The sequence below is a fragment of the Notothenia rossii genome (genome assembly GCF_949606895.1).
Source record: "Notothenia rossii genome assembly, chromosome: 8".
Taxonomy (NCBI): Eukaryota; Metazoa; Chordata; class Actinopteri; order Perciformes; family Nototheniidae; genus Notothenia; species Notothenia rossii.
The window spans coordinates 2,469,174-2,493,414 of record NC_136906.1 but is presented as its reverse complement, the minus strand read 5'-3'; the positions used below and the strand labels follow the sequence as shown (position 1 = coordinate 2,493,414).

Below are 24,241 nucleotides of genomic sequence, written 5' to 3'. Positions count from 1 at the left end.
CACACACAGCACTGCATGCTTCATTAAGCCAAGTCTCTCTCACACACACACACACACACACACACACACACACACACACACACACACACACACACACACACACACACACACACACACACACACACACACACACACACACACACACACACATACATACACACACACACACACACACACACCTGAAAGTGTGTCATGTAGCACCCTCTGTTGTTGTTACCTATTTCCGCCAGCGGGTCATATTGACCCCACCCCTTTTCACATAAACATGACGTGTTGCTATAGCAACGCCTTTTGTCTACTGCGGTTCCCACTACTGACTGTAGTGAATGAGTGCGCTCCCGCTCACCGGAGACTGCTCGCGCTGCGCTCCGCAGCAAACAGCTGTGGGGCGATTTGAAAGTACGTTATGCTGGCCGGGGTGTCTAAATAATGCTTCCGGGCCAGCGGGCCATTTATAATGTCGAGCCCTGTTCATATGAACAGCTGAGACTCCACAGATCAGGTCAGAGGGCCTGGCGATTCACTAGCAAAACAAACATCCAGTAGGCTATTAACCTTACTGTTTTTACTAACAGTAACCAATTAATACTTTTCATAAAGTGCATATTTATTCCAAACTCACAATATATATATCCTTCCAGTAATAAAACGTAATGCACAATGCAATGGTACACAGTATCCAAAGTCTTTAGGCACTGGTTGGAGGCATTCATGTAAAGCAGATCGCCAGAATCCAATACTGGTAAAAAACGTTACAGAGATCAAATGTTTCCTTGTCTGAAAGGAGAAACCTAATTTTAAAACAACATTTTCAGTGTGTGACTTGAAAGATAAGTTCTGATCAATAATAAAACCTAGATATTTGTATGTAGTGACCCTTTCAATGTCAATGTCAGTCCCTTGAACAGTACAAATGTTGGGGAGAAAATAAGTAAACTTTTTGCCATTTGAAAATATAATGAGTTTGGATTTGTCTGCATTTAATACTAACTTGAGTTGAGATAAATTAGATGGAATAACATCATGAACAATAAATAACAGTATCATCTGCATAAAAATGGAAAGCAGCCTTTGATAAATTATTACAGAGATTATTTACATATATGTAAATATCTGGTTTTCCACCAGAAATCAATAAGAGAGGAGATATAATACCTGTTTTTTCGTAGTTGGTCTGCGTTAACAAGTGTAGAAATCTCCTTTCCAGTGCTGGACGCCTCTCTCGCTCCTTCCACATTGCATAGCAAGAGAGATGCTCCTTTGAATTTGCATGTTTCTGAAATCCCTTGTCTCTCTCCACCGCATTTTTCCAGTTACGGAAGCCAACAGACATAAATGCATCCATTCTCCGGGTTTTGCTAGACTGCCGACAGCAGAAACAAAATGCAGCATCGGCCTTGACACTGTATTCAAGCCAGTCTCGGTTGTGATACCAAGCAGAGACAAACGAACGCCTCCTGCCAGTGAGGATGCTGTAAGGGTACTGTTTTAAGAATATTTGTTTGGGCTGATCAGTTCCAATATCATCTATGGGTTGTTGAATTCCAGCGCTAACGTTAGCTGCAGCAGGTGGATGGGCTTGGCTAGCAGGTTGGCTGGTCGAAGAGCACGGCTCCAGCTCTTCAGAGGTGGTGCCGCCGGCGATGCTGGAGATGGGTGCATTATACCCTTCGTTTTCAGGAGGTGGAGGAGTTGGAGGAGGCCGTGTAGCAGCTGCACCTTGCAGCCATTTACGTATATCCATTACTTTATTACTGTCCGACAGTCCGAGCATTAGCTTCGTCTCACTGACTTGCTAATTATGCGCGCATTTTTTGAATTAATAACAACAAATCAAAGGCCGGGGTCATTGGTCAAGAAACACACCAATCACCAGTGAGCACACCTCAGGCTGTGTTTTTTTATTTTTATTCTTTATTTCTGATTTATTTCACACAAAAAAGATTTAGTGGAAACGTTTTCACTTATAATATGATAAAAAAATTAATTAAAAAAACGGCAAAGTGGCAGGGCTTGCCTGGCCTGGCAGGGGGGGCACAGTGACTCATTTAGGGGGGCATGGCCCGCGAATGCCCACCCATGACGCCGACCCTGTGGTTCAGTCTTTATAAAATTAGGACTTAATATCTCAAAGTACTGACTGTTGATGCAACAGTGTTTAAGTGGTCCATTGGCAGTGTTATAATGTCATGTACACTAAAAGAGACTCTGCCAATGCAGGGTCTCAGTCAGTAGGGGCTTGGACTGGGAGCTGTAGGGTCCCCGGTTCAAGTCCCCGACCAGACCTAAATATGGAGTGTGGACTGCTACTTGGAGAGGTCCCAGTTCACCTCCTGCCCTGCCGTGGTGCCCTTGAGCAAGGCACCGGACAACCCCCTTCCCCCCTCACTCCCATTGATCCCCGGGCTCTGTGCAATAGCTGCCCACTGCTCCTGGTACTAGGATGGGTTAAATGCAGATAACACATTTCACTGTGTGTGCTGTGTGCTCTGCATGTGTGACCATTAACGAGGGTTTCATCCCTCCCATTCTATTACTATTCTATTAATAACCCAAAATACTGACTAAGTATCTCAAAATACTGACCTAACTATGCCGAACTTCAAATTGCTCCTGTGATTGCCAGCAGTACTGAATGTATGTTGTTTGTTTTGGGTGAAAGCATCTAATAAGTGACATTTAGTGTGATGTCAGATCACCAGCAGCAGAATCAAAGCATCAATAATTATAATCCACAAATTCACACATAACGAGCACTTTTGGTATTAGAGTACTTTTTGATTCTGATACTGAAGAAGAGACGTATTGATATCCAGTCTTATTCTGCGCAAGTGGGCTAAAAGTCCCCTGATCTGTTTTTCTATCAGCTTTATTTGATTAAAGGTTTTCTCTTTGTTATAAACAATTTAAATTCAAAGCTAGCGTTTAGAATAAATATAAATGTACAGAAGTTTGAATGATGAATCCGTCCTCTTCCTTTCTCCTCGTCACTCACTCTGCTTCCTCTGCTCACTGTTGGTTCAGCTGTGTGTTTTAAACAAACTGAATAATCCAATTAACTCTGACCTGTTGCTCCTGAACACAGATCAACCTGTTGCTCCTGAGGATCAACCTGTTGCTCCTGAACACAGATCAACCTGTTGCTCCTGAGGATCAACCTGTTGCTCCTGAACACAGATCAACCTGTTGCTCCTGAGGATCAACCTGTTGCTCCTGAGTACTGATCAACCTGTTGCTCCTGAACACAGATCAAACTGTTGCTCCTGAGGATCAACCTGTTGCTCCTGAACACAGATCAACCTGTTGCTCCTGAGGATCAACCTGTTGCTCCTGAACACAGATCAACCTGTTGCTCCTGAACACAGATCAACCTGTTGCTCCTGAGGATCAACCTGTTGCTCCTGAACACAGATCAACCTGTTGCTCCTGAACACAGATCAACCTGTTGCTCCTGAACACAGATCAACCTGTTGCTCCTGAACACAGATCAACCTGTTGCTCCTGAGGATCAACCTGTTGCTCCTGAACACAGATCAACCTGTTGCTCCTGAACACAGATCAACCTGTTGCTCCTGAACACAGATCAACCTGTTGCTCCTGAACACAGATCAACCTGTTGCTCCTGAACACAGGTCAACCTGTTGCTCCTGAGTACTGATCAACCTGTTGCTCCTGAACACAGATCAAACTGTTGCTCCTGAGGATCAACCTGTTGCTCCTGAACACAGATCAACCTGTTGCTCCTGAGGATCAACCTGTTGCTCCTGAACACAGATCAACCTGTTGCTCCTGAACACAGATCAACCTGTTGCTCCTGAGGATCAACCTGTTGCTCCTGAACACAGATCAACCTGTTGCTCCTGAACACAGATCAACCTGTTGCTCCTGAACACAGATCAACCTGTTGCTCCTGAACACAGGTCAACCTGTTGCTCCTGAACACAGATCAACCTGTTACTCCTGAGTACAGATCAACCTGTTGCTCCTGAACACAGATCAACCTGTTATTCCTGAACACAGGTTAACCTGTTGCTCCTGAGTACAGATCAACCTGTTGCTCCTGAACACAGATCAACCTGTTGCTCCTGAGTACAGATCAACCTGTTGCTCCTGAGTACAGATCAACCTGTTGCTCCTGAGTACAGATCAACCTGTTGCTCCTGAGGATCAACCTGTTGCTCCTGAACACAGATCAACCTGTTGCTCCTGAGTACAGATCAACCTGTTGCTCCTGAGTACAGATCAACCTGTTGCTCCTGAACACAGATCAACGTGTTGCTCCTGAGCACAGATCAACCTGTTGCTCCTGAACACAGATCAACCTGTTGCTCCTGAGTACAGATCAACCTGTTGCTCCTGAACACAGGTTAACCTGTTGCTCCTGAACACAGGTCAACCTGTTGCTCCTGAACACAGATCAACCTGTTGCTCCTGAGTACAGATCAACCTGTTGCTCCTGAACACAGATCAACCTGTTGCTCCTGAACACAGATCAACCTGTTGCTCCTGAACACAGATCAACCGTCTCTGATTGATGCTAATGATACGGACAGGATGTAGAGCAGAGGCTAATAGAAGAGCTATCAGTTAGCACGGATTAAACACACACACACACACACACACACACACACACACACACACTCTGGCGTGTGTGTGTGTGTGTGTGTGTGTATTTGTGTGTGCATGTGTTTGTGCTTGGGAGAGTGTGTGTGTGTGTGCATGTGTGTGTGTGTGTGTGTGTGTGTGTGTGTGTGTGTGTGTGTGTGTGTGTGTGTGTGTGTGTGTGTGTGTGTGTGTGTGTGTGTGTGTGTGTGTGTGTGTGTGTGTGTGTGTGTGTGTGTGTGTGTGAATGAAAGCACACAGAATGTATTTCAGGATTTAAATATAAATATCTTTATCAACAAAGATATTTGTAAATGCACGCATGAAGATTTCTTCTTTTAAATAAATGTAAAATAAATGAATTAATATATTTATTTATAAGTGTTATCAGTTTTCCATGTCAGCAGACGACGACATGGTCAAAGTGTTCACCAACTATCGAACACATTCTCATCTTCCTGTTGATAGCCACTAAAGTTTGGGCGTTTTTAGAAAGGAAGTTAATGTAGAAACAATAAGTGATGATGACTTGGAGTTAGTAAGTTATTTAAGTCACTAAATGGATGATCAGTCGTTCAGTTCCATGTGAACGATACTACCTCCAGACTTTATTGTTCTCCTGTACAATAAACTGAGCAATTAGAAAAAGATCAGAGAAGATGGCTGGGAAATTAGCAGCATGACTTTCTCCGTCCACACAAATTCAATACTCACATAAATACATTTCACACACACACACACACACACACACACACACACACACACACACACACACACACACACACACACACACACACACACACACACACATACACACACACACACACCTCTCTAGATCTCTGCTGCAGATGATTGAGAGATCTCATTATTTAGAGGAGGGGGAGCTTCTTCTCGACAGGAGACCCTTAACGTACGGAGCAAACGGGAAGTTTGTCAAAATACAGAAACATCCATAAAGCTGGATATATGCCGTCCAGAGGGAGCAGCATGTGTTCCTGTAGCTCTGAGAGATGAAGATCCAAAAAGCAGAGGTGGAATATCTGTTTCTTTAGTAGAAACACTGAGGTCTTTAAATCAAATATGACTTAATATCTCAAAATACTGACTCAATATCTCTCACTTAGACTTATATATTCAACGTGGCTGATATCTGTGTTTAAAGTATAGCCTCACGCTGCAGAATAAATCAATTCTAAGCGTGCAGAGACGTCTCTTTGTTGGTTTCCTTTGGTTTTCTTCAGTGTTTCCTGTTCAGACGGACAGAGGAAGATGACAGAGGGGAAGAGGTGAGATGAGTTTCATCAGACAAATAACAGCTGATTGGATCTGCAGTAAAATGATTGGCAGTGACATGAAGCCTCCACTTCTGGACCTTTCAGATTAAACTGCTCACAAATCATATGTAGAGAAACACATCCCTTTTTACTTTAACCAGAGTCCCTTGTGTTATTTGGGATAAATTTGTATTGAAATATAGTGTTACTTAGAGTATAGTATAAGAATGGAGCGTGTGGTTAGAAAATACATAATTGTGAAGCAAAGATTAAACCACTTTGTTTTTCCATCCATCTTATCTATCTTTCTTTTTGGTGGTTGTCGTTATCCAAACCCTCCAAGGCAATAACATAAGTGACATTTGTATAAAGACTGTAACCTACTGTAATACTTGGGCTATCTAGCTTAGCACTACAATACTACACTTTTTATTTTATTTCATGTCTTCTAAAATAGATTTCCCCCGTAAAATGTTAAAGTGATGCCACATTCTATATCTTTCTAGAGAAACCCCTGAAACTCATTTTTAAGCATGTTGTCACGTGAACATGTAGCTTTAGCTTTAGCCGCAGTCTTTCATATCCAGGGTTGGGAGGGTTACTTTGTAAATGTAATCAGTTACTGATTACTGAATACATGCTCTGAAAGTAATCCGAATACAGTTACAGTTACATGTCTTAAAAAAGTAACGTAATCAGATTACTTTTGGATTACTTTCTTTTTCCATCACAGATGGTATGTTCTGGTGAACAGGAGACACAAAAAGCAAAAGGAAACTGAACGTGTTTTTACTGTTTGAATGGCTTATCAAGAGCACAACTGAAACATAACATCTGAAACGATGTAACAATAATACACTTGTTGGGGATGCAGGATGTGAGGAGTGAGGGACACGGCTTAGAACGGGCGTGTCGCCTTCTGCAGGACATTAATGAAAATGTCGAACTCAGACTTCATTTTAAGGAAATTTCGGCCAGGGGTCTAGAGCTATATTTGTTTAAGCACCGGATCGGCAAAACAGGAGAGTGTGTGCACCAGTCTGCCTTGATCTATAAATTCATGTCTGTGACACTCACAGTATCTGCTGCCCACAGCTGTTTTATAGAAGGAAAACCTCCTTCACTTCATGAAGTCTCTGCGGCACCAGGAGGCAGCGGGAGGGTTAACTCAGCCCCTGACAAGACGAGCGCGCCGCGCAGTGTCTTTCACGCACCGCCTTCACTGTGTATACCTTCAGAATCATTAGAAAGGCTAACGAGCGGTGTGGCTGATGTGTTTTAACCACACACAGCTCTACAAACACACACACGATTTAAACGCAGACTTGTGTTCCTCCATGTTTCGTTGTTATCGTCTCACTGAGCGGACCCGCGAATTTTTTTCAAACGATCCCTTTTTTGGTCCATCTGCGGCGGTAAAAGTTTTTGTGCGCTGTGATGATTCGGCTGTACCTTTAATAATGAATATTAAATGTTGTGAGGAAATCTTTCCACCAATAATTCCAATAAGTAATCCAAAATGTATTCACTTCAGATTTACGAAAGTAACTGTAATCAGATTACTCGTTTTTCAAATGTAACGCGAGCTGAATACAGTTACTTGATTTTTGTATTCTGATTACGTAACGCCGTTACATGTATTCCGTTACAACCCAATCCTGTTTATATCCTATATGGAGCTAATTTATGCATATGCACATTGGGATCCTCTTGTTAGTAAACTGCATGCTGTACTCTTTGATTATTTGGCAGTGTGTGATTTTTGTCTATGGAGGGTTGTTGTTGTTGTAGCGCTGTTAGCTAGGTAGCTAGGTAGCTAGCTAGTAATGTTCACAATCATTACAGGAATTCTCAATTAACCAAATAAAATAAATGGTGGTTTGTTTTTGGCACTCGTACAGTGATATGTGTGTTAAATATAGGTAAAACATTTAGAATTTATATTTGTATAGCTCTGTGTACATAGACAGAACAGTAGCAGCTGCTAGTGGCGCTATTTACGCAACGTAGCCAAGAAGGCGGTCGTGTCCATCATTGAGAATTAACACACAGAAGATCATTTTAAAACAAATCCGCTGGAAACATTAAAAAAACAACAATGAATAAACCAGATTGTTAAGAGACAACAGAGATTTCTAAACACCTCATGGAGCTTTAGTGTTAGCATTAGCTCACACGGTAGCTACGGCTAATAGCATCTTTTAGTTACAGTCGTAATTTCACGCAGGCAAAATTGTCTGGAAATGAGAAGCTCTTTGTGCCAAATTATATTGTTTTATTGAAGTTGCTTCTCATTTCATGTGGTAAATCTTCTCCCTGTTTTCTGCATTCAGGCGCGCGAGAGCAGTAACATCAGTACTTTACTATGTTCTGTTCTTGCTTATTCATGAACCTCTTCAGGGTGTCATTACTGTGATTTAATATTATAATTATTTTGGTGATTAACAAGTGTGAGGACATGGGAGAGAAAAGTAATAAGGAATTGACCTTAAATGGTGTGTGTGTGTGTGTGTGTGTGTGTGTGTGTGTGTGTGTGTGTGTGTGTGTGTGTGTGTGTGTCTGTGTGTGTGTGTGTGTGTGTGTGTGTGTGTGTGTGTGTATGTGTGTGTGTGTGTGTGTGTGTGTGTGTGTGTGTGTGTGTGTGTGTGTGTGTGTGTGTGTGTGTGTGTGTGTGTGTGTGTGTGTATGTCTGTGTGTGTGTGTGTGTGTGTGTGTGTGTGTGTGTGTGTGTGTGTGTGTATCCCTGGAGAAGGCGGTGACTGCCAGAGTTATACCTCCTAATTAGTTTGGTAAAAACGGCTCCCTTGGCGTAAACCTGGTTTAAACATAATAAAAGCGATGATAAACAAAAGAAGGAACCAGGAGCAAAGAAAATGCAAAATACATTTAAATGATTTGTATGTTGTGTTACTTAAAACACATGTCATCAAGCTCTGTGTCGGTAATAAGATTCAAACATGTTATTACATATATAATTATTACTGTTTCCCTACATGTGTATGGAACATCAAGGGAAACATGTCATGTCAACATGTAGGAATTATGTTTAGGAAGTTCCATAATATAAGATCTGTATGATATGTTTGTATTGAATGAATATGAACTTATTGTCTAAGAGTAAACACGAACGTCTCTGTCTCTTATTGACATTATTGTATGAGTGAAGCCCAACATTAAATCCTACATATGAACATATCAACAATTAAACTCAGTGACTCAGTCCTCATGGTCGGACGGAGAAACATAACGGAGGTAATGAGTCGGTGTCTCTGTTCAGCGAAGCCTGCTGAAGTAAGGCAGGCGGTCTCATATACAGTACAGGATACACACACTCACACACACAGACACACACACACAGACACACACACACACACACACACACACACACACACACACACACACACACACACACACACACACACACACACACACACACACACACACACACACACACACACATCACTTCAGGGGACATTACATTGACTTACTTGCATTTCCTGGAGACTTATCCTAACCTTAACCATAACCAACACATGCCTAACCCTAACCCTAATCCTAAACCTAACCAAGTCTTCACCCTGAAATTAATGATTCCCCTTATGGGGACCTCCATTTTGTCCCCATAAGGGAAGCCAGTCCCCACACGTGACTGTGTAAACAGATTTAGTTCCCCACAAGTATAGTAATGCTAGGCCTCACACACACACACACACACACACACACACACACACACACACACACACACACACACACACACACACACACACACACACACACACACACACACACACACACACACACACACACACACACACACACACACACACACACACACACACACACACACACACACACACACATCACTTCAGGGGACATTACATTGACTTACATGCATTTCCTGGAGACTTATCCTAACCTTAACCATAACCAACACATGCCTAACCCTAACCAAGTCTTCACCCTGAAATTAATGATTCCCCTTATGGGGACCTCCATTTTGTCCCCATAAGGGAAGCCAGTCCCCACACGTGACTGTGTAAACAGATTTAGTTCCCCACAAGTATAGTAATGCTAGGCCTCACACACACACACACACACACACACACACACACACACACACACACACACACACACACACACACACACACACACACACACACACACACACACACACACACACACACACACACACACACACACACACACACACACACACACACACACACACACTCATTTAGGTCATCCCTCTAGCGCCCTATTGACGTTCACATGTGTGGGTTTGGGTGAAATGTCTACGAACATATTGGATGGTTTCAAAAATGCATTTGTCCAATACATTTGTTTTGTCCCTTTGTCCCTCTATAGACCCTGATTGTTAAAGGAGACTGATTGCATCTTTATTCAAACCACTGTCATTAGATTATAGACGTGGAACATATGTGACTAATGAGTGCTTTAACACCTGTTAAAGGTCACTGATTGAGGGTCAGCTCCGTGACGCAGAACCACCTAAATATATCAATTAGAGTCTGAACAGACGCTCCTGTTTGAGAGAGGATATCATTTATCATTCGGATATATTTAGAGATAATTGATGATGAGGAACATGTCACTGGTTCTTTGGCGAACGTATGCACACACGAATCACACTGCTTCTATAACTACGGATATGTATTTGATCAAACACCACGTAACTAAGCATTTCATCACTTCGTGTCCCCGGTCTGGAGGTCAATCGTTTTCTGAATGTGTTTTTGGTTATCCTGAAATAAGATCTGTGGTTAATACAAGCTGAAGAGATTTTAATTTTACGGCATAAAATACGTCAGTAAATCCCACTGGTGGTTTTTAAAACGGTTGCTAACAAGTGTCTAAATGAGATGACTAAACGTCATCACACCCGACATTAGCCTCCTTTAGCTTAGCGGTGGTGAGGTGAAGTCATGTGACCGTGCTGTAGTTCATTTATAGCCCAACATTAGCCCCCTTTAGCTTAGCGGTGGTGAGGTGAAGTCATGTGACCGTGCTGTAGTTCATTTATAGCCCAACATTAGCCCCCTTTAGCTTAGTGGTGGTGAGGTGAAGTCATGTGACCGTGCTGTAGTTCCTTTATAGCCCAACATTAGCCACCTTTAGCTTAGCGGTGGTGACGTGAGGTCATGTGACCGTAATGTAGTTCCTTTATAGCCCAACATTAGCCACCTTTAGCTTAGCGGTGGTGACGTGAAGTCATGTGACCGTGCTGTAGTTCATTTATAGCCCAACATTAGCCCCCTTTAGCTTAGCGGTGGTGAGGTGAAGTCATGTGACCGTGCTGTAGTTCCTTTATAGCCCAACATTAGCCACCTTTAGCTTAGCGGTGGTGACGTGAAGTCATTTGACCGTGCTGTAGTTCATTTATAGCCCAACATTAGCCCCCTTTAGCTTAGCGGTGGTGAGGTGAAGTCATGTGACCGTGCTGTAGTTCATTTATAGCCCAACATTAGCCCCCTTTAGCTTAGCGGTGGTGACGTGAAGTCATTTGACCGTGCTGTAGTTCATTTATAGCCCAACATTAGCCCCCTTTAGCTTAGCGGTGGTGAGGTGAAGTCATGTGACCGTGCTGTAGTTCATTTATAGCCCAACATTAGCCACCTTTAGCTTAGCGGTGGTGACGTGAAGTCATTTGACCGTGCTGTAGTTCATTTATAGCCCAACATTAGCCCCCTTTAGCTTAGCGGTGGTGAGGTGAAGTCATGTGACCGTGCTGTAGTTCCTTTATAGCCCAACATTAGCCACCTTTAGCTTAGCGGTGGTGACGTGAAGTCATGTGACCGTGCTGTAGTTCCTTTATAGCCCAACATTAGCCACCTTTAGCTTAGCGGTGGTGACGTGAAGTCATGTGACCGTGCTGTAGTTCCTTTATAGCCCAACATTAGCCTCCTTTAGGTTAGCGGTGGTGACGTGAAGTCATGTGACCGTGCTGTAGTTCCTTTATAGCCCAACATTAGCCTCCTTTAGGTTAGCGGTGGTGACGTGAAGTCATGTGACCGTGCTGTAGTTCCTTTATAGCCCAACATTAGCCCCCTTTAGCTTAGCGGTGGTGACGTGAAGTCATGTGACCGTGCTGTAGTTTCTTTATAACCCAACATTAGCCACCTTTAGCTTAGCGGTGGTGACGCGAAGTCATGTGACCGTGCTGTAGTTCCTTTATAGCCCAACATTAGCCACCTTTAGCTTAGCGGTGGTGATGTGAAGTCATGTGACCGTGCTGTAGTTCCTTTATAGCCCAACATTAGCCACCTTTAGCTTAGCGGTGGTGACGTGAAGTCATGTGACCGTGCTGTAGTTCCTTTATAGCCCAACATTAGCCACCTTTAGCTTAGCGGTGGTGACGCGAAGTCATGTGACCGTGCTGTAGTTCCTTTATAGCCCAACATTAGCCACCTTTAGCTTAGCGGTGGTGACGTGAAGTCATTTGACCGTGCTGTAGTTCATTTATAGCCCAACATTAGCCCCCTTTAGCTTAGCGGTGGTGAGGTGAAGTCATGTGACCGTGCTGTAGTTCCTTTATAGCCCAACATTAGCCACCTTTAGCTTAGCGGTGGTGACGTGAAGTCATGTGACCGTGCTGTAGTTCCTTTATAGCCCAACATTAGCCACCTTTAGCTTAGCGGTGGTGACGTGAAGTCATGTGACCGTGCTGTAGTTCCTTTATAGCCCAACATTAGCCTCCTTTAGGTTAGCGGTGGTGACGTGAAGTCATGTGACCGTGCTGTAGTTCCTTTATAGCCCAACATTAGCCCCCTTTAGCTTAGCGGTGGTGACGTGAAGTCATGTGACCGTGCTGTAGTTTCTTTATAACCCAACATTAGCCACCTTTAGCTTAGCGGTGGTGACGCGAAGTCATGTGACCGTGCTGTAGTTCCTTTATAGCCCAACATTAGCCACCTTTAGCTTAGCGGTGGTGATGTGAAGTCATGTGACCGTGCTGTAGTTCCTTTATAGCCCAACATTAGCCACCTTTAGCTTAGCGGTGGTGACGTGAAGTCATGTGACCGTGCTGTAGTTCCTTTATAGCCCAACATTAGCCTCCTTTAGCTTAGCGGTGGTGACGTGAAGTCATGTGACCGTGCTGTAGTTCCTTTATAGCCCAACATTAGCCTCCTTTAGCTTAGCGGTGGTGACGCGAAGTCATGTGACCGTGCTGTAGTTCCTTTTTAGCCTAAGATTAGCCTCCTTAAAGCTTGGCAAAATGGAGAAATCCCATTGGACCAGGGAGATGCTGCCTTCATGGTCCAACACAGAAATACGTCATCCCTGCATTATTCTATTATATTGTCTAATGACTCATAAAGGACACCCGAGTGCACAGTGATTACAGTGTCCCCTAATTGGCTAATTGGAGAAAATGTCTGTCATGCTAACTGTCATTTAGATCTCCTCTAGCTGTGCATGCTGGGAGGATCTCTTTGTTTCTGCAGCGATTATTTAAAGCATCAATTCACTGAGCTCCTCCACCTGCAGAGATAAAGCATGAATAAATCACGAGTGGAAATCAGATTGCCCCTGCAGAAAGTGACACGAGCTGTAAAGAAGAAACAAAACATGATTACTTCTGACGGCGGGGTTGGAATTGAAAATATACACATGTCAGAATTATTTGTGATTTGATGTGAAGCATGTTTATCGCCTTCATAACTCAAACACACAGTAAAAAAAGTAAAAGCACAGTGAAGAAATACTCTGTGACAAGTCACAGTCCTGTATTCAACACCTTTCTTCAATACAAGCACAACATGACTTCATATACTGCTGCTGGATATCTGAACCTATCATTATTGGAAATGAAATGTTCCTGTACACGTGAAGAAACAGCGTTTACTAAAAACAGCAGAAACCAAACGCTGCAAACTAATATATCAAAGTTTATATGAAAAAATGGGGTTAGTTACGTTAGTTAGTTTACAGCTGCAGTAACATCAGGAGTCATGTGATCACATTGTTAAAATAAGACCATGAATCAGAGATAGTTGTCCAGCTGTGTGCTTCACTCTTTAGTGTCCCCTGTCTCCCAGCTGTGTGCGTCACTCTTTAGTGTCCCCTGGTCTCCCAGCTGTGTGCGTCACTCTTTAGTGTCCTCTGGTCTCCCAGCTGTGTGCGTCACTCTTTAGTGTCCCCTGGTCTCCCAGCTGTGTGCGTCACTCTTTAGTGTCCTCTGGTCTCCCAGCTGTGTGCGTCACTCTTTAGTGTCCCCTGGTCTCCCAGCTGTGTGCGTCACTCTTTAGTGTCCTCTGGTCTCCCAGCTGTGTGCGTCACTCTTTAGTGTCCCCTGGTCTCCAGCTGTGTGCGTCACTCTTTAGTGTCCCCTGGTCTCTGAACAAAAATATATTTGTTATAGTTTTCATTAGTTTTACTAAAATAACTTGAATTAATTGTATTTAAAATAAAATTTCCAAAGAAAAGTTTGAACGTGAAGGGTTAAATGAAAGAAGCTCGTCTCTGCGAGGTACTTTGAAGACAGGAGCTGTTGGACGTCCAGCTGTGAACTCACAGAGGGCCAGCTACAGTAACTGAAGAAGAGAGTAATGTCAAATGACAGTACAATTGACCAATCATATCTTCCCTCTAAATGGGTGGGTTTTATTATCGCGGACTTTATGACAAGTTCCGCCCGCTGTGAAGCTTTTCTTGTTTCCATAGTAACAACAACTTCCTGTCAACAGCGTTAACTCGCCTACAAAATAAAAGCATGACAAATTACACTTAAGACATACAACTGCAACGAAAGTAACAAACACAATGCAATATCCTTTTCAATTTCAAAGAACACAAATTGGGTTATTTACAGGTGTTGTTTTATGTGGTAGAGGGTCGCTGCCATTGATGCATTTTGCATATTCCGCTGAAGTAAACGCTTTGACGTTATAACTCTTTTTTTTTTTTTTTCAAGGGAAGGGGGGCTCGCCACTGCTCTTTAGTGCCCCCTGGTCTCCTGCTGTGTGCATCACTCTTTAGTGTCCTCTGGTCTCCCAGCTGTGTGCGTCACTCTGTAGTGTCCCCTGGTCTCCCAGTTGTGTGCGTCACTCTGTAGTGTCCCCTGGTCTCCCGGCTGTGTGCGTCACTCTTTAGTGTCCCCTGGTCTCCCAGCTGTGTGCATCACTATTTAGTGTCCCCTGGTCTCCCAGCTGTGTGCGTCACTCTGTAGTGTCCCCTGGTCTCCCAGCTGTGTGCGTCACTCTGTAGTGTCCCCTGGTCTCCGTTGTGTTTTGAGCCTCTTGCAGCGTTTGGTTTCTGCAGCTTTTAGTAAACGCTGCGCATGTCTCCTCAAGTTGCTGAATGTTCTCTAAATGCTGCTGAAGATGTTTCTTCATGTGGAACATTTGGGTTTTTATATCGTTTCTGAAGCTGCAGCACGTTTCTCGTGTTAGGCCATTGTAGCACGTTTACCTGTTGGCCACCGTAGTTTATTTAATTTTGTATTAGTGATATATAAATTACAGGAAGTGAAGACAAATACAGCATTTCTAAACATTTTTAATTGTGCAGCCCTTTTTGCGCTAAAGTATTTTTATTTTTCCCAGAGTCCCAGAAATGAGAAAATGAGGGGAAGTTAAATGAGTTCATGACTTAATACAGAAACCTATTCGACCAAAGTAAGGACTCGGAGTACTTCTCTGTCTACAATATGTTTCTCTGTGTTAATACACATCACATGCTGCTGTTTAATGAGCTCTTTAATCATGTGAGCAACACCTGCATCATCCACCGGAAGTGGTCAGTTTGCTTTAGATAAGACGAAGTTCATTCATCACGAATCACACAATAAAACAATATTTCATATGAGGGTTGGGGGGGAGGAGCAAACAGAGGGTCTTTATAAGAGCTGCACTCACATACTCGCACACCAAACACACACACATATATATATATATACATATATATTCAGGGACAGGGTGTTGTTTGGCACGTGCATGCGTACCGTGCCCGCTTTTCTGTGTTTCGTCTGATCTGCAACCTGAGAGGATGGAGGCTCTGAAGCTCGCGGGGGTTTTGCTCGTGGTGGTCTGGGTACAGGTGTTTGGCGCGTTGGGATCCCCGCTCACCAACGAAGAAGAAGACGGAGAGGCGTGGAGGGTGGAGGACTGGCAGGTGAGGAAAACACGGACGCGATTAGAAGATGGATTCAGGGATTGTAGGTGGATTGTTTTTGCTCTAACAGCGGTGTAAAGGATGCAAGAAAGAGGGATGAATTTAAAATAAAAATGCGCGAGGTATAATTATCCAAAACGTGATGTTACGCACGTCTTGGAGTTCATAACATCTCTAATTTTGCACAAGTTGACTTGTCTTTTCCTCTAGTCTATAGGTTTAGGATTTCCTACTTTTTCTACCAATCAGAAGGAGTCAGTTTCAGGTGAAACAACTTCGTAAAAAGGTGACTTTACGGACGTCTCAGAGTCAATAATAGCTCTCTTCCACAAGATTACGACTTTTTGTGATAATTATTACTAGAAGTATAGAAAGATGATGATTATGATGATTTCATACTTTTCTGAGTATCAGAAGAAGCCAGTTTCAGGTGAAAAAAACGCAACATATGTCGTAATAAAATGTATATATATTTTTATCTAAACGAGATTTTACACACGTCTGGGAGGTGAAATTTAAGCTCTCATTTTTTTCTGATGATTTCCTTTTACATATAAAAACATGATTTCCTACTTCTCTCCACGAACAGATGAAACCATATGTTGAGAGGTAGAATAACGTTAGAGGATTAGCAGGTAAAAAGAAAACGGGACGTGTTTTGAGAAGATTCTTTGAGTTGAGTGGATGTTTCTTCAGCTTTATAATCGATTGACAGCAGCGTTTAGTTGCATGTGTTGTTTAAAATAAGTGATGCATGACAATCCAAACGTGAATTTACGCACGTCCGGGAGTCAATAACAACTCTAGTTTCCACAAATATACGAGTTGTTACTGATAATTGTTGCCTTTAGTCTGTAGAAAAATATCTTAATAGGAGAAGAATCCAGTTTCAGCAGAAATGTATGTTAAATATGTTGTAATAAAATCCATATATTTTAATCCAAACGTGATTTACGCGTGTCTGGAAGCTAATAGGAGCTCTAATTCTGCAGAAATGTGCGACTTTTTCAGATCATTTTTCATTCATAGATTTATTATAAGATATATAATAAATGATTCCTTACTTTTAGCACTGACAGAAGATCACAGATGCAAAATAATGTGTGAATTATAAAGAGTATTGTTTCAAAGAGACAATTTCAGCACCACGGAGAGAGACACAGTGAAAGCCTCAGATACTTTAAATAAATTAAAATAAATAAGTTAAATGATTAAATACAGTTAATTATAATAGAATAAAAGCCATCAATAGTGTAAACAAATGTGTTAATTACACCCTGTGTGTGTGTGTGTCTGTGTGTGTGTGTGTGTGTGTGTGTGTGTGTTTGTGTGTGTGTAGGGTTACCCCCTGGAGAGAGGGATCAGTATCCGGTTGTTGGATCTCATCAAACGCTCCAAAGCTCAGCAGTTCCACGGCCTCATGGGCAGGAGCACCGGTAAATATACATAATAAATACATTTATGTTTTTTTAAATACAGTAACATCTGTATAATATTACTACTGCTGTTTACCTATTGTTATATTTAAACATATCTTTATACCTTCTTCATTTCAGGCGACTCTCAACATGTGAGAGTGGGAAAGAAAAGTGAGTTATTACACTAAAGGGTTTTTATTTATGTTTTTATTTGTGTTTTTATTTGTGTTTTAATTTGTGTTTAATTTGTGTTTTTTTATCACAATCACCAGATGAGCCTCATAAAGTGTTTCTCTCTTCTTCAGGAAATAAAGGCGAGATGTTTGTTGGACTGATGGGCCGAAGAAGTTTAGTTGGAGGTCAGACAAACGTGTTTTTAAAAAATAATTGAATCACTCTCTGGTGTAAGAAATGAAATCTGAAACAGAAATCCTTTATAACAATGAAGGGATAGTTATTTATGAGAAAAGTCAGATTTAAAAAAAAAAAAGTCAGAAGTCAAAATTCTGAAAAAGTCACAAAAGCTGTAAAAAGTAAGAATTATGAAACATTTTGATAAAAATGTCAAAATTCTGAAAAAATGACAACATTTGGGGAAATATTCAGAATTTGGGAAAAAGTCGAAATTCAGAGAAAAGTCAAAATTCAGGAAAAAGTCAAAATTCTAAGAAAAGTCGAAATTCTAAATAAGTCACAAAACATGTAAAAAGTCAGACATTTCGAGAAAAAAAGTCAAAGATTCTAAAAAAAGTCAACATTTTGATAAAAATTTCAAAATTCAGAAAAAAATTCAAGATTTGGGGAAAAATAAAATAATAAAAATAAAAATTCTGTAGACATTTTTTGTTTGGGGGGGAAAAGTCAACATTTTGAGAAAAGTTCAGAAAAAATCTCAAAATTTGGAGGAAAATTCGGGAAGGAATTCAACATTTGGAGAACAATTCAACATTTTGGGGGGAAAAAGTAAAAGAAAAAGGAAGTCAGAGTTAAATATGTTCGATAAAAGACACAAATAAATTAAATAAACATAATAATTTATTGTAAATAAAAGCGCACACAATACACACCATGTATACTCCAATAAATACAGTATATTTAAAATCAAGTAAGTAAACATCCGTGGTGAATTTGAAAAGTAAGTAGCAGCAGTATAACGTGTACAATGTGCAATACGAGACAATCCAGGTAGCAGCCAGTGAAATAATACTTATTGTAAAACAGTGAATATAACACAAGAGAAATCTGGACTTTTTTATATTTTGGCACATTTATTTATGTTTGAATATTATTCTGTCTTAAAGGGGACCTATCATGCAAAATGCACTTTTTTATGTCTTTTATACATAAAGATGTGTCCCCGGTGCGTCGGGGAACTCACGCAGCGCCAGAAAATAAAACCCTCTCTCTTTTCCTCTGTACCCAAATCTTTTAAAAACGGGGGGACAAAGAACGGATACAGATTTGTTGCCGATATGACGTAATTTCGGATGGTGGACCCACAGAGAGCTGCTATCAGAAACAAGGCCTGAAGTGTTCTGGACGTAATCTCGTCTTTGTTTACATTAGCAAGCCTCGCTAACACTCAGAGCTAACCTGTACTGGAGAGCACATGTGTTTAAAAAGCAGGAAATAAAAAAAGGACTCACCTTGTGATAAACCCGCAAGAGAAAAAGCATTTGAGCTCCATACTGTTTCAGAAAGAATCCTTGATGTGGTTTAGAACAGGATGGCGTTTTATCACAGCAGAATTTAACTTCATCTCCGGTAGAATTCTGATCAGGCATTAGCTCCGCCTCCTCTTTTTTTTTTTCAAGCTAAGGACCCAAAATGTGCGTTTCTCTAACAGGGCTGCAATTGAGGGGTTTGAGGGATTTCTGTTTGTATTTTGAGAAAAACACATCAGACATGTTTTAAATATTTGAATCTGAGACCCATAAACTATGCCTAAAAACAGCATAGGTGACCTTTAAGATTTTCCCTTATCATTTTTAGCTACTTTTTTAATTGTTCCATTGTTATTTTGTGCTTGAAAATGTCCGATCTATGTATTAGTTACTGATTGTGATATTCTTCACTGCTTGGGGAAACTTGTATTGTCTGTGTTTCTAATATTCTGCTTTTTATTTTCCAGAGACTGAAGAGGATTGGACACCAGACTCTTATTAAAGACACAAAATATAAGAAAAGAAATCCCCCATGGTATTAACAGTTTCATTTCCTGCCCTGTATATTCCAGTCCCATGTTGTTGATCAACAGGACTCACACTGAAATCATCACTATAACAACTATACAGATATCAACGTCTTTTTTTCATATTTAAATACATGTATAATTTAAAGGAGATGCTTATTTTAAATCCATTAAAGCGGATGATGTTAAGTGTCTCCATTCTGTGTCGTCTCTGTAAAAAATAAAAGTTTAATGAGTGAAAAATTCGCCTCAGATTATTTATTTTCTGTCACGTCACGTTATATATGAAGGAATGAACGTGATTTTGTTCAAAGAGGCGTCTGTACTTCAATCTCTGAATAAATATACTTCAATCAAGAGAGGACTCTTTAAAGTAGAGACACTACATACTGATATACACCTGAACATCAGCAGGAGAGGACTCTTTAAAGTAGAGACACTACATACTGATATACACCTGAACATCAGCAGGAGAGAACTCTTTAAAGTAGAGACACTACATACTGATATACACCTGAACATCAGCAGGAGAGGACTCTTTAAAGTAGAGACACTACATACTGATATACACCTGAACATCAGCAGGAGAGGGCTCTTTATAGTAGAGACACTACATACTGATATACACCTGAACATCAGCAGGAGAGGACTCTTTAAAGTAGAGACACTACATACTGATATACACCTGAACATCAGCAGGAGAGAACTCTTTAAAGTAGAGACACTACATACTGATATACACCTGAACATCAGCAGGAGAGGGCTCTTTAAAGTAGAGACACTACATACTGATATACACCTGAACATCAGCAGGAGAGAACTCTTTAAAGTAGAGACACTACATACTGATATACACCTGAACATCAGCAGGAGAGGGCTCTTTAAAGTAGAGACACTACATACTGATATACACCTGAACATCAGCAGGAGAGAACTCTTTAAAGTAGAGACACTACATACTGATATACACCTGAACATCAGCAGGAGAGGGCTCTTTAATGTAGAGACACTACATACTGATATACACCTGAACATCAGCAGGAGAGAACTCTTTAAAGTAGAGACACTACATACTGATATACACCTGAACATCAGCAGGAGAGGGCTCTTTAAAGTAGAGACACTACATACTGATATACACCTGAACATCAGCAGGAGAGAACTCTTTAAAGTAGAGACACTACATACTGATATACACCTGAACATCAGCAGGAGAGGGCTCTTTAAAGTAGAGACACTACATACTGATATACACCTGAACATCAGCAGGAGAGAACTCTTTAAAGTAGAGACACTACATACTGATATACACCTGAACATCAGCAGGAGAGGGCTCTTTAAAGTAGAGACACTACATACTGATATACACCTGAACATCAGCAGGAGAGGACTCTTTAAAGAAGAGACACTACATACTGATATACACCTGAACATCAGCAGGAGAGGACTCTTTAAAGTAGAGACACTACATACTGATATACACCTGAACATCAGCAGGAGAGGACTCTTTAAAGTAGAGACACTACATACTGATATACACCTGAACATCAGCAGGAGAGGACTCTTTAAAGTAGAGACACCACATACTGATATACACCTGAACATCAGCAGGAGAGGACTCTTTAAAGTAGAGACACTACATACTGATATACACCTGAACATCAGCAGGAGAGGACTCTTTAAAGTAGAGACACTACATACTGATATACACCTGAACATCAGCAGGAGAGGACTCTTTAAAGTAGAGACACTACATACTGAGATACGACTGAACCTCAGCAGGAAAGGACTCTTTAAAGTAGAGACACTACATACTGATATACACCTGAACATCAGCAGGAGAGGACTCTTTAAAGTAGAGACACTACATACTGATACACACCTGAACATCAGCAGGAGAGGACTCTTTAAAGTAGAGACACTACATACTGATATACACCTGGACATCAGCAGGAGAGGACTCTTTAAAGTAGAGACACTACATACTGATATACACCTGAACATCAGCAGGAGAGGACTCTTTAAAGTAGAGACACTACATACTGATATACACCTGAACATCAGCAGGAGAGGACTCTTTAAAGTAGAGACACTACATACTGATATACACCTGAACATCAGCAGGAGAGGACTCTTTAAAGTAGAGACACTACATACTGATATACACCTGAACATCAGCAGGAGAGGACTCTTTAAAGTAGAGACACTACATACTGATATACACCTGAACATCAGCAGGAGAGGACTCTTTAAAGTAGAGACACTACAAACTTTAGTTTCACCATTAGCGTTTATTGAACAGGAAGGAAGTGGGGAAGCAGGTACAAAAGCAGGACTGAGCTACATATTGACGCCACTGTTTTGTGTCGGTTTTATTAAGTCTGTTTTATCACTGCGGGTCACTGGGGGTGAAACAGTGAATCTCTGCAGGTGTAAACAAACAGAAAGATAGCTGCCACTGGATCTGTGATAAACAAACAAACAAAAACAAACAGGTTTTCAAAGATGATCTGTGATGACGTCGTGAAGCATTAGGAGGTATTTGACTTTAGTATTTCCAAATACTCGTACTTTTTCCACCTCTGGTTTGAACTGTTCTCCAATTTCAGTCAGAAAATCATATTTGAACCACTCACTTCATTTCAACGCCGAAAAAAGTACAAAAGGCATTCAGGAACATCAATATTAAAGTTTGATTTCTTTCACTAAAAGTGCACTTTGCTGTTAATCCACTTAAGAATAAGCTACTCTAAATGCGTGGTCAGAGAGGTTCATTGAGAGAAGGTGCTAGAAGTATTATTTGACAGATAATGATTTCAATATTTGGCCTGTTTGTGTCGGCTTTAGATGGAAGATGTGACTCCGAAAGCCACATGACGAGAAGGGGAAACAACAACAGCGTGAGAGGAAATATAGAAAACATTATTATATAAAACAAGACACAAAGAAATGTCCCTATCAGATGGAACGGGAGAGCACAGGTAACCCTGGGCTGTGAGGAAGCGTGTTTCCACATATGTGAGAAAACACATCCGACAGCTTCCACCTCCAATTTCACAGCCAGCTGCTGCCCGGACTCATCCCTCTGTTCAAGGAATATTACATTTTTGGGGGAAATACACTTATTTATTTTGCTGCAAATGTTCGATAGATGCCAATTAATGATCCCTTAATGAGCTAACATGAAAAACCATTACATCAACTGGTCAAATTAACAAAATAACACCGAACAAACTCAAGCGGTAATTACTCAACTGGTATAGATGCCAATTAATTACCGCTTCATCAAAACATATATAATGAATCACTAAGACAATGACTTGAATGTGTATGCCAGGAGACAAGCTGTTCTTTGCTAATTTCACTTATACCAAATCATCTTATTTGATGTGTCTTTATGCACATCTATAAAATAACTAAAGCTATTGTCTTTAAGTTAATAAAGTACAATATGTAGCTTTGAATTGCAGTAGAGTCGAAGCACACATTGGCAGAAATGAAAAGTACCTTAAAGGTGTACTTCAGTGCAATGCTTGAGTAAATCTGCATTGTGGTATTTATCTGAACTTTCTGCATTAAAAAATAAATACGCACATTTCCCAAAACACCCCTTTAACACATCTTAAAACCGGGTGAAGGTTTTAAATCAATAAATACACAGATTGTCAGAGAAAGTGTTTTCCCGAAGGTGCTGCCGAGCCACAGAGATCTACAAACTAAGACGGTGACAAAATAAAAACGTCATCGGTCACTTTTTAAAATACAGGAGATCAACTGTGTGTGTTTTTCTCCGGTACCTTAAAGTACGGTGGCTGACAGCGGCCAAATCTCTCCCATCAGGAGAAACGAACTGCAGCTTCAGAAACGATGTAAAAACACAAATGTTCGTGTACTCGTGTTTTCATTTGCGTTTTTATATCTGAAGTTGCTGCACGTTTTTCCTCCTACGTTGTCGGCCACCGTATAAAAACATTCACTTCAACATTTGCGATAAATATTTATATTCACACAAAGCCGGTCCTATAGAGTACACATTCCTCCAGCAGACTTAACATATATATTTTAAGAATATAAATAGCATATATATTTAGAAATCTAGAAAAACAATTGTTAAAACCGAATAAAAAGTGGGGGTAAAGAAGCTTAGCATTAACTCTGATACAGTGGTAAACCTACAGTAAGAGGTAGAAAAAAGTATAAAATATCATTTAACAACACGGAGAGAACATGTGTGTGAGAGCCCTCCCTTCAGAACAAACTGCAGACCTCATAAAACACACGAACACGGACATTAGATTACACACCAGGTCCAATGGCAGCTTAGCTTCCTGACTAACTGGGATGGATTAAATACTGGACACCACGTGTGTTTGTTCTGACGAGAAACATGCCGAGTCATTGATTAGCTCTGGGTTCAAGCCGCCATCATGAGACTCAGAAAAGTCACTATTCACTATATTGTATGTTGGAGGAGACTTGGTGGTGGTGAAGGAGTGAGTCCTACAACCTTGAAATTAGTCAGCATTTTACCACTTTAGTTCCCTTAGCTATAGCCTAACATTAGCCTCCTTTAGCTTAGCGGTGGAGACGTGAAGTCATGTGACCTTGCTGTAGTTCCTTTGTAG

General features: G+C 41.1%; 2 protein-coding genes across 2 annotated transcripts in view; one reads left to right on the top strand and one right to left on the bottom strand.

Annotated features, from left to right (window-relative positions):
* The first annotated feature begins 15,713 nt into the window (after positions 1 to 15,713).
* Positions 15,714 to 20,239, top strand: LOC307016511 (uncharacterized protein). The gene is made up of 5 exons (XM_079645626.1): positions 15,714 to 16,007; positions 17,347 to 17,443; positions 17,564 to 17,596; positions 17,731 to 17,784; positions 19,557 to 20,239. The coding sequence occupies exons 1-5, from the start codon at positions 15,882 to 15,884 to the stop codon at positions 19,589 to 19,591; spliced, it is 345 nt and encodes a 114-aa protein (XP_079501752.1). The 5' UTR covers positions 15,714 to 15,881; the 3' UTR covers positions 19,592 to 20,239.
* Positions 20,240 to 21,887: 1,648 nt separating this feature from the next.
* The window catches only part of LOC307014335 (histone acetyltransferase KAT7-like), a gene marked incomplete at its 5' end in the record, with an annotated part of 28,361 nt that continues 26,007 nt past the window's right edge, over positions 21,888 to 24,241 (bottom strand). Inside the window, one exon of the mRNA XM_079642210.1 lies at positions 21,888 to 24,220. The remainder of the gene's footprint in view (positions 24,221 to 24,241) is intronic.

Coding starts and splice junctions, on each gene's coding strand:
- LOC307016511 (XM_079645626.1), top strand. CDS start 15,882: ATGGAGGCTCTGAAGCTCGCGGGGGTTTTGCTCGTGGTGGTCTGGGTA. Junction 17,444..17,563: donor CCTCATGGGCAGGAGCACCG/GTAAATATACAT, acceptor TCTTCATTTCAG/GCGACTCTCAACATGTGAGA. Junction 17,597..17,730: donor TGTGAGAGTGGGAAAGAAAA/GTGAGTTATTAC, acceptor TCTCTTCTTCAG/GAAATAAAGGCGAGATGTTT.